At 29.9% G+C, this 12,805-nt stretch overlaps 1 protein-coding gene and 1 pseudogene across 1 annotated transcript; one reads left to right on the forward strand and one right to left on the reverse strand.

Annotated features, from left to right (window-relative positions):
- Window positions 1-37: 37 nt before the first annotated feature.
- On the reverse strand, window positions 38-572 carry LOC112691248 (annotated as a pseudogene).
- Window positions 573-6,780: 6,208 nt separating this feature from the next.
- Window positions 6,781-7,272, forward strand: LOC112691251 (gustatory receptor for sugar taste 43a-like). Its single transcript, XM_025565408.1, has 3 exons — window positions 6,781-6,839; window positions 6,914-7,003; window positions 7,186-7,272. Exons 1-3 carry the CDS (start codon window positions 6,801-6,803, stop codon window positions 7,252-7,254), a joined length of 198 nt encoding a protein of 65 aa, XP_025421193.1. The 5' UTR covers window positions 6,781-6,800; the 3' UTR covers window positions 7,255-7,272.
- Window positions 7,273-12,805: the final 5,533 nt, after the last annotated feature.

A 12,805-nucleotide genomic window follows, 5' to 3' on the forward strand; every position in this document is an offset into this window, starting at 1 on the left:
TTCAGAATTTTTATATTTTACATTTTATTTTTCGTAGTTACTCAGTTTTATTTTCACATGGTAAACCTCCATGACATTTAGATTTACAAATTCTAGATGCTGATCTGCAAGCACACTTGTTCGTCTTGCATTTTGTTTTACATTGACATCGGGTATATCCTTGGTGCCCCTGAAATACTATTTACAGTAGCTGCCTCCCGAAGTGATATCTGTTTTTCTGCGTGACCTGCTGACTCTAAAACAGTAGTTAGATTCAATAAATTTGCCTTGCAAGGATTTATTTCCGATCTCGTGTACATATGTTTTAAAAATCCTTTTTCAATGCCTATAATTAAAAAAAAAAAAAAAATTATAATGCATCTCCATTATGCGTTTAAATACGACGATGATTAATATGCTATAAAAATACTAAATTAATTCTAATATAGCTTGTATAAATCTTCTTTAACTTCAGTTATAACCGCTAGTACATTTCTCAGCGATCCACGAGCGCGGTCTACATCAGGAATGCTCAGCCGTACTGTAGTTCCAACACTAAGTTCATCATATTTTTTATTCGATGTTTTAATCATTTTTTGAGCTTGTTTTTCTAAATTTTGTGGAGATGATTGAACGTGCATTCAGTATATTCTGTTTTCGTTGATAAATTAAATAAAAATATTATAGTCAGTAAATTATATTTAAATATATTAAACTATTACGTTTTTTTTTACCAAGTTCAAAGTCACTAGTAACCGATTCATTTTCTTCGACTTTTTCGTCTTCATTTGACTTTAAAATATTTTTTATATCTTCCTCTGATTTCAAAGAGCCGATTTCATCTATTGGTAAACCAATATTTCGCATTTCATTTCGCATTTTATTGAGATCCATTTTTAACAAACGCACTGAATGTGTAAATAACAAATACTACTGCTACTGTACTCAGAAGAGCACACTACTAATGGTGGTATACTGCATGTACAGGTTAGGGACAATTTTAATAAAACACATAAAGATAGCGATAAATGTATGCGATATGCGATAGACATTTTCCACTCAACCATTTTATCGACGGGTGACAATTACGGGTTTTAGTATGTCGCCGTTACGAGTTAGTTATCGTTCTAATAGTTATATTGTAAAGCCGGTACCACATGACTTGCAGCATCACGAGTTCCAATGCTTTCGTGTAAGAAAGTAATGCATGATAACATTGCCTAATAAACTACGGAAATGATGACAATTCCTAGGCAATGATATCATTTCCTTCCGCTACTAGGAATTGTCATCATTTCCTAGGAATTGTCATCTTTTCCTAAAAATTCAACACATCCGGTAACATATATACCCATCGGACACAACGGCAAATCGTCAGTTCCGGAGCATGCAGCTATCTCATTACAAAGTTAGCGGTGTACAGTCCTCTCGGCTTTTAGTTAGAGGATTGTCACTCGCTCGGCTACTAATGTTTTAGCTGTGCCCTTTGGTGTGTCTATCATCGTCTGCCGTATCATCGTCGTCCATTAGATATTTCATGTCGTCTGTCGTTTTCCAGTTGTATCAGTGTCTTTCGGCCATTAGGTTAGAGCGCTGATCAACTTCGGTCGACCGTATCATCAGTGCCGCAGCCACCGAACCCGAGTGAGCCGAGCCATTGTGAAGACCATCAAACAACCAGTGGTAATAAGCCTTGTATTAATTGGTACCTCATCATTTTATTTTGTCCGATAAAAAATTAATGAAGGACATTAAAAATAAAGCATTGAAACCTGGTGACGTCACCTCTTATTTTATTAAGAAAATATAAAATGTTTGATCATTAGCTAGTCAGCAAATTACAGTTCACTAGAGAAAGTTTTTAGTTACCAACCATATGTTTATAAAAATATAATAAATGAAAATTATCAAATATCCATGTTTGAAATTTAGTCGAATAATTTTTTATTCGAAGTTTTCAATTCGAATAATATTAACATTATTTGGTCTGACGAGTAAAATTATGATATAATATATTAATATTTTGTGAACGGTTTCAATATTTTTTCCACTTATTTTTTGACACCCACATGATGTGTACTAGAGCCTTATTTACACTAATGTGTGTAAATGCACCAAGTGATTATTTTTAACGATTAAACATAAAATAATAATGATGTAAAAACTAAATGATTATCAAAGCAACGAGTTCATCATTTCATCAAACGTTATTTATTTGTAACCTTAGTGAAACCATCGTTTCATGCTTTATTAAAGTGTAAACTAAATTATAATAAAATAATGAAATAAAAAATATCTTAAAACTAACGGTACGAACTTCATACCGGGTATGTATATCTTAGCGTTAATGTATAAAATTTCGTATTTCTATAAAATAACTAGTTATTTTATAGAATTAATGGTACTTCCAGTTAATGTACTGAATTAATTAAAAAATATACGCTTCAAAAAGTTATTCTACATACTAACTAGATATTTTATTAACTAACAATAACAATTTAATTAATCGAATGTATTCAACGTTTAGTTAATCTAATGTATACAAAATTGTTATTAAATCCATACATACAATATAAATATATATTTTGAAAAAAGTTTATTCAGATTTGTACAACGTCAGTTCATTAGAATTATTAAACTATTGAAATTTTAATCAAATTAAAATAAAAATAAAATTTCAATATTAAGTAAATTTAAACATATTTTAAACTTAGGCACGTTTTGTGCTTTACTTTTGTAGGTATGTTGATTTGAAAAACCTTTGACTAAGATTTTATGGTTAGGATTCGGATGCCTTTCTAAGACAAATATCTTGATCTGGAACGTCATTGAGCATAATAAACTTTTCTGCACTTATAATAAACTATGATCTCGCATAAAGTTGTCTTAATTTACCATATTTAGTCCCAAAACGAAATTATTTGAATTAATAAATAAAACAAAGATTAATAAAAAAATACCCAAGTGATAAAATCCGTTTTTTCTAATAAAATTGCTATTATTGCAATGGTGTATCAATGTGAATGTAGATCACATTTTGACTTGTTAAGACCTGGGGTTTTGATTCGTACGTAACATACTAGAAGAGCAGGTGAATGAGACATATCTGATTTGTTGTATTCATTCTAAGTATTATTATGTTCCTTCTCTTCTATTAGAATTTTATTTTTTTAATTTATGCATAGTTGACATAATCCTTTCATGCATAGGCATAAACTGGTGGGGGGTGGCAAGGGGGACAATCGCTCTCTTAGAATTAATTAGTTGGGGCAGTGCCTCATTTGATATTTAACATACCTTTTTTTTTAAAATAAGTACAAAACAGCTAGTTATAGCTATTACTACTCGTATAACATTTTTTTTTCAAATGGCATTCTTTTTATATTCCATAAATATTTGTTTGCATAGTTTATATTTATTTTTTGCATGATTATTTGTCTATATTAGTTAATTGTTCGTTATATTTATTATTTACATTTTTACAATAGTGTCTGGTGTATTTGAAGAAATTCCTATTTTCGGAGATCATACTGAATATAGCTTCCTAAGGTCTCCATCATATCTCTCTATGAAAAGTTTTATTTTTCATAATATGAAGATTTAAGATTTATTCTATATATTATATTGAATAAATCTTAAACTTTCACTCTATTTCAATGTATTATTTTCCTTCTTGTATGGGTTCACGTATTCATTCTTGTATTCAATTCACGAACGTTATCACTTTGTAGCATGGTTGGTGCACCGAACAGAGTGAACATATCTAAAATGCTAGCTACTTCAACCTTTTCAATTTTAATGGTTTTAAAATAAAAAATGTTATCAAATGATTTTGATACACCAACACAAACTTATATTCAAAATAAGCTTGACTTTGATAGTTAATATGATCTAATTGACATATACCAGTTAATTTAGAAAAAGCTATAGGATTGTTATGATACCTTATTTTTCACTTTTGATTTTTTTATACAAGATTCTAGATTCAAGATTTCTACAATGGTAGAAATAAATTGATGAATAAACATTTTTTTTAAATTTATATAAATTTAAAAAAAATTTTGAATTTAGATTGAGTAATATTTTATATTTTTTTTTTCAGTTTATTCGTCATTCTGTTTCTACCATCGTATCCAATATATAGGTGGAAGTTAAGTAAAATATCGTATAATTATTCACTGTGGACATAAAATATAAATTAGAATTATTTGTCATTAGGTGTATAAGTTTTTTATTCCCTTTCACTTTTATCACACCATAACCCGTACTTGCCATAACCCGTACTTGCCATAACCTGTACTTGCCAATAAACCAATAGTCTCATGGAAATTCTTTTTTTTCTGTTTTAATACGTTTTAATTTATTTATTAAAAAAATCATACTTATCTTTAAAAAATATTCTGTTATATTTTTTTAAAAACATTTTCAAACTTTGTTTTCATTTTAAATCACATTTATTACATTACACGAAATTAATACCTACATGATGTAACACGGAGAATAATTGAAAAATAACTAACTAGTAGGTAAATAACAGTATAACACTGATTTCAGTAGTAAACTGAAAAGCTTGCCCAATCTTTTTAAGCTTATGGAATTCAATCGAAATTTATATATTTACAGCGATATAATATAATACGTTAAATGCGATAATAATAAAATTAGTGATAGAAATAATCGAATGAAATTATTTTTTGAAATTATTTAATTAATTAATTATACGAATAATCGATTCAGTAAGATTATTCATAAGCCGTTTAATGGTTATAACAATCAATACTCAGAACTCTGAAGCAATATTAAATAATAATATAGTTTAATGTATTCAAGAGGCGAACGTAAGAAAACAATTCGGGGAGGGGAGCTTGAAAAGTATAAAATGTTGATAATAGCAAACTTTATTATTCTTTATATAATACGAGTATAAATATATTTATATATTTTATTTGAAAGTTCCATGGAAAAATTTGAAATTTAAATATTATATTTGTCAGGTTGTTTTTTTATAAAAATATTTGGGATACTTGGACAAAGGAATTTGAAAAGGGTATTATTACGATTAATAAAGCTTGAATTGATTGTATAAACAATCGAAATATAATCTATATTCTAACTATTGATATTGCGATCAATGAAATAAAAATGTATGCATTTCAATTTTTGTTAATATTTACAACCTTTTCTCACCATCACTACCCTGTAAATCATAAACATAACCATATTCAGACACTCGTCAACGTAGTATACTCTCAACAAAATTAACGGGTACATCACTATTCAGGTGTCTAAAAACAGTAATGGTACGGCCACTCTTGAATGTATCTGTAGATTTATATAGTAATGTGGGACAACAATTGTATTTATTTATCTATTTAATATATTTAATCGTTTAGGTACAAGGACGTAGTGTACCTACGTGAACTTTGTATCGCAACAATGTACTATTTGCGACATTTTGGTATGATATTCCACGATTCTACGTATGATTATAGCACTGATCAAAAGATGTTCAACGTTTTGTTGTTCATTTTAGGAACAGTTAGTATGATTTTATTACCTTTCGTTTCACTTGAGTTCGATGACTATATTGCAGGGTCATTCTCATCAATTAGTGCATCAGCATGTAATGTGGTATCATTTTCAATCATTTTTTCAAGCCTCATTAAGTTGTATAACATGAAGTATAAATATCACAAGTATAAGAAAACATTAGAGAGTTTCGAGATTTACATACCAACGAACGCTTTGTGTTTAAGTCGTATACAATTTTCCTCGTTTATCATAATCTCCATATGTTTAATCGTTATTTTACCTGTTAATAGTTATAAACTGTGGAACATATTTAACAATCACACCAAACCCGTATTAATGACGACGTATTTTCTATTACACTATATTGAAAACTTTAGCTTGTGCTGCACTGAACTACATTTCGTAATCCAGTGTCTAACGGTGTCCTCGAAATTCCGAGAAATCAATAAAGATTTGAAAAAATTGGACACCGAAATTAATAAAAACGACGCCGAGAAATACTCGATGGTTGATTATAAACTAAATAAATCAATGAACAATAGTATGCTATCGCATGTCATCGTATACGAAAATGAGTTTTATCGTCCCAAAAACAAAGGATTTCCGCTGACCAATATTATAGAAGTGTTAAGAATCAAACATTGGATAACACGAGAAGCTATTAAAGACCTTAATGACCTGTTCGGAATCCATTTGGGCTTGTCCATTTTGCATTTAATTATTATAACGTTATTCGATGTGTACGCTGAAGTATTTCATTCTTACATGAAAAGTGACGTTGACGCAATATTCAGAACGAATTGGCAATTCATTCTGTGGATAATACAATATTCTTTCAGATTTTCGATGATCGTCATTACAGCGCAAAATACAACAAAACAGGTGAATCATCAATAAGATGTTTATTATTGTTTATTAATATTATGTTTTAGAACGTAACATTACGTCATTTTTGAACAACCAGAAGTAGGGTTGATTTAGAAATATTTAAAAATTAAATTTTTTTTTAATTATAATCAATCGTGTTCTGTTGTCCAGTGAAATGAATGGAGAGAATTTTATTTTTCAAAATAATTTTAACCAACTATTATAAGAATACATTGCTTAGTATATATATAGTTGGTTTTTTTGGTATTTCTGGCAATAATGGTTCCCATATTTAATGTTAGTTAATAGTAAATTGAATTCCTTTATTAAATATTTAAATTTTGTCTCAGAATTGAAGCCAAAGTTGAATTACAATTGCATTGTTTCTATAGGCAACAAAAACTAAAAAGTTAGTATCAGAAATGAACAGTCGGAACTTGGATGTTTACACTAAAGAAGAGGTAAAATTATTAAATATTATGATATGCTATTTTTTTGTTGTTCCAATTTTTGTATTCATATTTATAATTTTCAGCTACAGTTATTTTACTACCAATTGTCTGTCAGCTCAGTTAATTTTACTATATGTGGTATTTTCTCTGTAAACAACAGTCTTTTTATCTCGGTAAATATTTATTAAACATAAATAAAGTAATAATTTAAACTGTTAAATTAAACAGTGGGATTGTTTACTATTAGATTTACTAATTTATAGAGATATGATTATCATAGATATAATATTATGCTTTTATACAAGTATTTGATTTCTAATCAGTTGATATTGGTTTATTTTTTTTTATTATGAAGGCAGTAACTGCACTTGCAACATATACAGTGATGCTAGTACAATTTCATTCGAGAAAAACAAAGTACTGATGTCGATAAATATTCAATTAGACTATATGATAAAAAATAATAAATTATATAAATAGGTATTCAAAATATTGTTATACATTATTTATAAATTAAACCGTTTTTATTGTATTGCGGTACATTAAACGGGTTTTAGAGCTTATGTTACTTTATCATCCATCTATTCATATTTTGGTTTTTAAATTGAATAAAAATATAATATATCATTAAAAAATTAGCAGGTTTTTGTCGCCTGATTTACTAAATAAATCGTACACTATCGAAGTTATAATGTTATCTATTATAATTTTTCAATATGCACTTGCATTTCGATCTCATTTATACATATTTATTATTTCAATAAATAATAATGTTATGCTGAGTATTATAAGTTTGTTATTAGTTTAAAAAATCAAAATTTAATTTATACAAAATATAATGCACATGAATAAATTATAATTACAAATTATTTTATTTAATTGCACTATTGTACTCGTAAATGGTCGAAATATGGCATCGTCTATTTTTGACATAAGTACATTCACTTAAAAAATTACTCGACGTGCTAATGTTTTGACATTTGTAATCAATTTTAGTTAGTAAAAAGTATAAAAGTATCTATTAGCGTTCGTAGTAAATATTTGTATTCGGCATAAAAAATAAGGGTTCGTAAAATCGATCAAACTACCTGAGTTTTATAATTTTTTTGTCACTAAGAAATAATTCAAAATTATTTAAGTTTTTAAATTAATAATATTAAACATAGGATTATAAAGTAAATGGGTAGAACGCCGTAGTAGAAAAATTTGTTGTATTGTTACAATTATATTTTTGTATTTAATATTTAATTAGTAGAGTTTTTGAATACGAACGTTTGCGTTTTTTTTTTTTTTTTGTTATCAATTGAGATTACATTAATTTTTACCAACAATCACATAATTCAAATAGAGTTTAAGCCTGTATAATATTTTACTATTGTACTCATTTCTTCTTGTATTGTAAATCAGTTCGGTCGTAACGTTCAACATGAACGCATGTATTCCGTGCCATTCTTGCTCCGTTATTTGTACGCTTGTTGATTATTATTGATATTATTATCAATACCATCGGTCGGTATTAATAAATAAATAACGTTATCATAAACAATTAAAGTCAAAAAAAGGGTGTTGATTCGAAACTCTGCCACGTACTAGCACCAAATCCAAACGAAATGTGTCTAATTCATCCATGATGGTGAAAAATCTAAAATATTTATCTCACCGAACAGATACGCCATTACTGATGGTTCGATACCGATTATTTCAACACAAATGCAAATACCACGCCGGCAAATAACTCTACTAGTGATCTCGTCAACCAACCTGTTCCCGTTTATAACGATGACGATCCGACTCCACCGAATAAATCAAAATTATTTCTAATTACGGACCATTCAATAATTTCTTAGCAAAACACATCAGCCCAAAAGGCTTTAGATGTAAGTCGACGCCTTCTTCCTTCATGCGTAGGTCTCGGGTTGGATAAACTACGATCAAATTGTAAGTCATTTATAGGAAATTGACGCTAGTTTCCACTCATCCAAGCCTTGTTGATTTCGTTCATGCAAGATTGACATAAAAAATTAACATTTACAACAGAAACAGATATCGATACTTCTTTATCTGAATTTGGACATTCAGTCGTACGGGTTCAAAATGTCTTAGACAAAAGTAATCGCCTCTTCAGATTATTTTTTGTGGAGATTTCTCCGGACGCTGATATTCGGTAATCATAACGTTTTTACTTAACTCTCCATGTTCGAACACGGAACAAGTTTCGCTATCTTTATGGATACTCTCCCTTCCCGCGGTTCCGCTCATGTGTCTCGGCCGTAAACCTTGCTGTTGGCCGCCGAGCCTTTTTTGTCCTTTTCGAGCGGTGTAACTGAGCGTAACGTTCGCGCTCCGGTTCTCCGCGTCCGGACACTTGTGGAGATTTTGGCTTTTCCTTGATCCACGGAGGATATACGTGGAATTGTCCGGCGAGACCTCCATATTGGCGAAACCCAGGTACCATCTCAATAGCCGTGCAGTCGCAACCAGGTCACAATTTTTATTATTTAGTCCCACGTGGTCAGTGGGCAGATCAAAGCGGGTTTTATTATTGTATATTATATGTTATTGATGTTAATTAGATCTTATGATTAAGTTTTATTTGGGCGCCCGCTAATTTATTATTTATTATTCTTTATTATAAAAATATACGTGTTTCCGACCTAAAGATCGTGCTGTCGTGGTTAACCCTCCTGCATTCCCGTCCTCAACACAAAAAACGCAAGTCGTTGCCGACAACCACCATATTTGTAGGATCGGTAGCGGCGCAATCACTCCAGTTAAAATCAAAAACCGCATAAAAAAAATCGCCATTAAGTCGCCGTCCTCCACAATGTCAAATGCCAGTCACATGGCTAAACACAAAATTATTGTGTTCACTCTTCGCGCTGTGTCAAGTGCGGCGAAAACTTATCATACCTATGAGTGTATTAAATATCGTTATAGTTCTCCTAAATACGTCCTTTGCTCAATGGACAACACAGCCAATTATAGGGATACACGTCTCAAAAAAATGTTCAAGATAACCTCTGCAAAAGTTCCATCAATCAAGGCCACTGACTACCATAATTAATACAATACCTACAAAAACTTAAGCACAAGTAACAATAAATTAAAACATATCCACTGAACATATTTTCGGTATTTTTCCTCTATTCATTTCTAAGCCGAACGCCTTGATCAGCCCTCTAATTATTCTCATTTCCTCTATTTTAAATGCACTCATTGTCAAAAATACCAACTAAAATTATTCTTTTTGTTCAAATTTCTATTTTTATTATTTTATCTGTTTATATTACACTTATAATTAACGTATATCATTTTATTACTACGTATTGTAATCGAATTTTGATTATCGCCATACCATTGTAATATTCTCTTTATATTTTGTTTTTATGACCTCCACTGGTTATTAGTTACTTGTATATTTATTCATTTATTTTATTTCATGGACTGTATCATTATCTTGTATATTATAAAATAATTGTCGAGCTATGATAATTTATACTGGAAGCTATAAATAATAAATAAAAAAAATTATTGTAAATATATTAATACGTTTATTTTTTCGTATCAGAAACAGATTGGACTATTATAATCTAAGCTTAAAAAATCTTGAAAAGAAAAATGGCGGAAAAACCATGGTTTTTTTTTATAAATGCATTCGCACTAAATTTTATATTGAATAAAACAATAACGTATGTTATTTATTCAGTTTTAAACGTTCAAATTTCAACATTATTAACATTATTAATTCGTAACAGTTTTCGTGTGCGTCTTGCAGTTGAGATGACTCATGTGCATTTTGATGTTGGATAACAAACACAATTTTAGTCACATTTTAGTAGTAAAGTTAAACTATAAAATATTTACGACTTACTTTTAATAGACATGTAAATGTTTTAAATAAATTAAAAAAATTTTGATATTCAATTTTTCATACAATTAAGGACAATGTTTGAGAAACTTTGTATTATACTTTTAAGAATTTTTGTTGTACTAATTTTTTTGTGGACATTTAACTTAATAAGGGCAGACAACATAGACATTTCAAATATCTATAAATTGTACAAAGAAACTTAAAATATTTTGGAAATCAGATCATCATTACAGAATAATAATATTAGTATTCAGTTTAAATTTCAAGTCGCTACGATGGCTGCATACTACTTGCGTTACTCAAAAAGGTATATTTTTCAGGTAGTAAATTCAACAGATAACTTTGTGTCCCATCTTGGGGACGCAACTCAACTATATTATTTCTCTTACCTGCTATAAAAGTCATGACCAAGGCTCGGAACTTTATGCATTTGCATATTTGTCTGGAAAGTGCATATTGAAATTCTGATTCGATACAATTTCGATTCATAGTATGTATATTTCAGATATAAAAGTTTTTGTTGCATAATTTTGCATATTTTGTTACTTTTTGTATCAATTCGCATATATTTGGGTTTAAGAATATTTATATGCATATTTCATGGATTTAATAAAATTTTTTAAAAAAATGTATAGTTTAATAATAAAATATTAGATATATGACAACCAAAATTCTAAGTTCTATATCGTTTGACAAAATAAATTAATTTGTCAACGGCTATTATTTATATTGCTCCGGCTCTCAATGCACTTAACAATATTATTATAATCTTTATAGTACCGGGAACTTGTAATAGTGACCACCGTCGGCCCGTATTTGTTCTACAAATTTACCACTGTATTAATGTTTTGTAATATGACAAACAAATTGTATAACCATAGGTAATTCGTAAACAATTATGTTTAACCATTAGATTATCAGCTTATACACAATATTATTTCTGTTCGTTATAATACTGCATACATCTGCATGCAAGTGACTTCATTTTACAGTGTACACTATTCAGCAGTGGCGTCATTTTGGGGGGGGGCAAGTGCCCCCTCTGACCATTTTTTAAGAGATAAAGGTATAATTCCCCCCTCCCCCCAGATAATTCAACAGTACAAATAGCACTTATTATTATTGAACTCATGGATATTATTTAACAATATTGGTACCTAGTACATGCTACCTACAATTATTATCAACACTAAATTAAAATAATAATCGTTGTACCAAAGTGAGAAACAACGAAGAGTATGGTGGACTATTAAAGGAATGCAAGAGAACGAGTAAAAAACGAAACTCAGGATAATTAATTTATTATAAATGAATTAATAACTATAATAACTAAAAAAAATTCCAGTATAGGACATAGGTCAAATACCTATAATGTAGGTCGCACATTGGACCGGTGCCAATTTATTTTTATCTAAACCATAAAATGAGTTAAAAGATTTATGTAAAATCAAATAATTAGATATAGGGTATAAAATACCCCCCCCCCAGGGGCGTGCTAGGTAATTAGCACTACGGGTTTGGCAAACCCGGAGCCCCGAGCTATGAGCTGACTTTAACTAGCTGGCTCAGTCTGATCCTCCAGGTTGGGGTTTGGCGATAGGCTAACAACCCGTCACTGTAAAAATCTTAATTGTTAAGGAACCAAAACTAAAGTTTCGGGACAGAGATCTGGACAAAACACAACGGAAACAGTCCGGACTACAAGGATTCAGGATTGGCACTTGGAATGTAAGAACGTTATATAAAGCAGGAGCACTTAATACACTAGTCAATGCAATAGATAGATATAAGGTAAATGTAGTAGCGTTACAAGAAACGAGATGGCAAGGCGAAGGATGTATAACAACAGGTAACATGACATTATTCTATGGTGGTGTAACTACAAATAGACATGAAAATGGTGTGGGTTTTCTTGTACACGTGAGATTGGTTTAGATTGGAACAGAACTTTTTCCAGCTGTTTCTTTTTTCGTTTTTAAGCAAACGAATTGTATGGGCGCTAACATTGTGGTATTTAAGGAGATCATATAGACAGCCAGTGCGACGAAAAATTTTAAAATGTAAGGATCTGGTTTTGACGGCCTCGGTACAAGACGAATTCCAC

The sequence above is a fragment of the Sipha flava genome, unplaced genomic scaffold, assembly GCF_003268045.1.
Source record: "Sipha flava isolate LNK unplaced genomic scaffold, YSA_version1 582_pilon_pilon, whole genome shotgun sequence".
Lineage (NCBI taxonomy): Eukaryota > Metazoa > Arthropoda > Insecta > Hemiptera > Aphididae > Sipha > Sipha flava.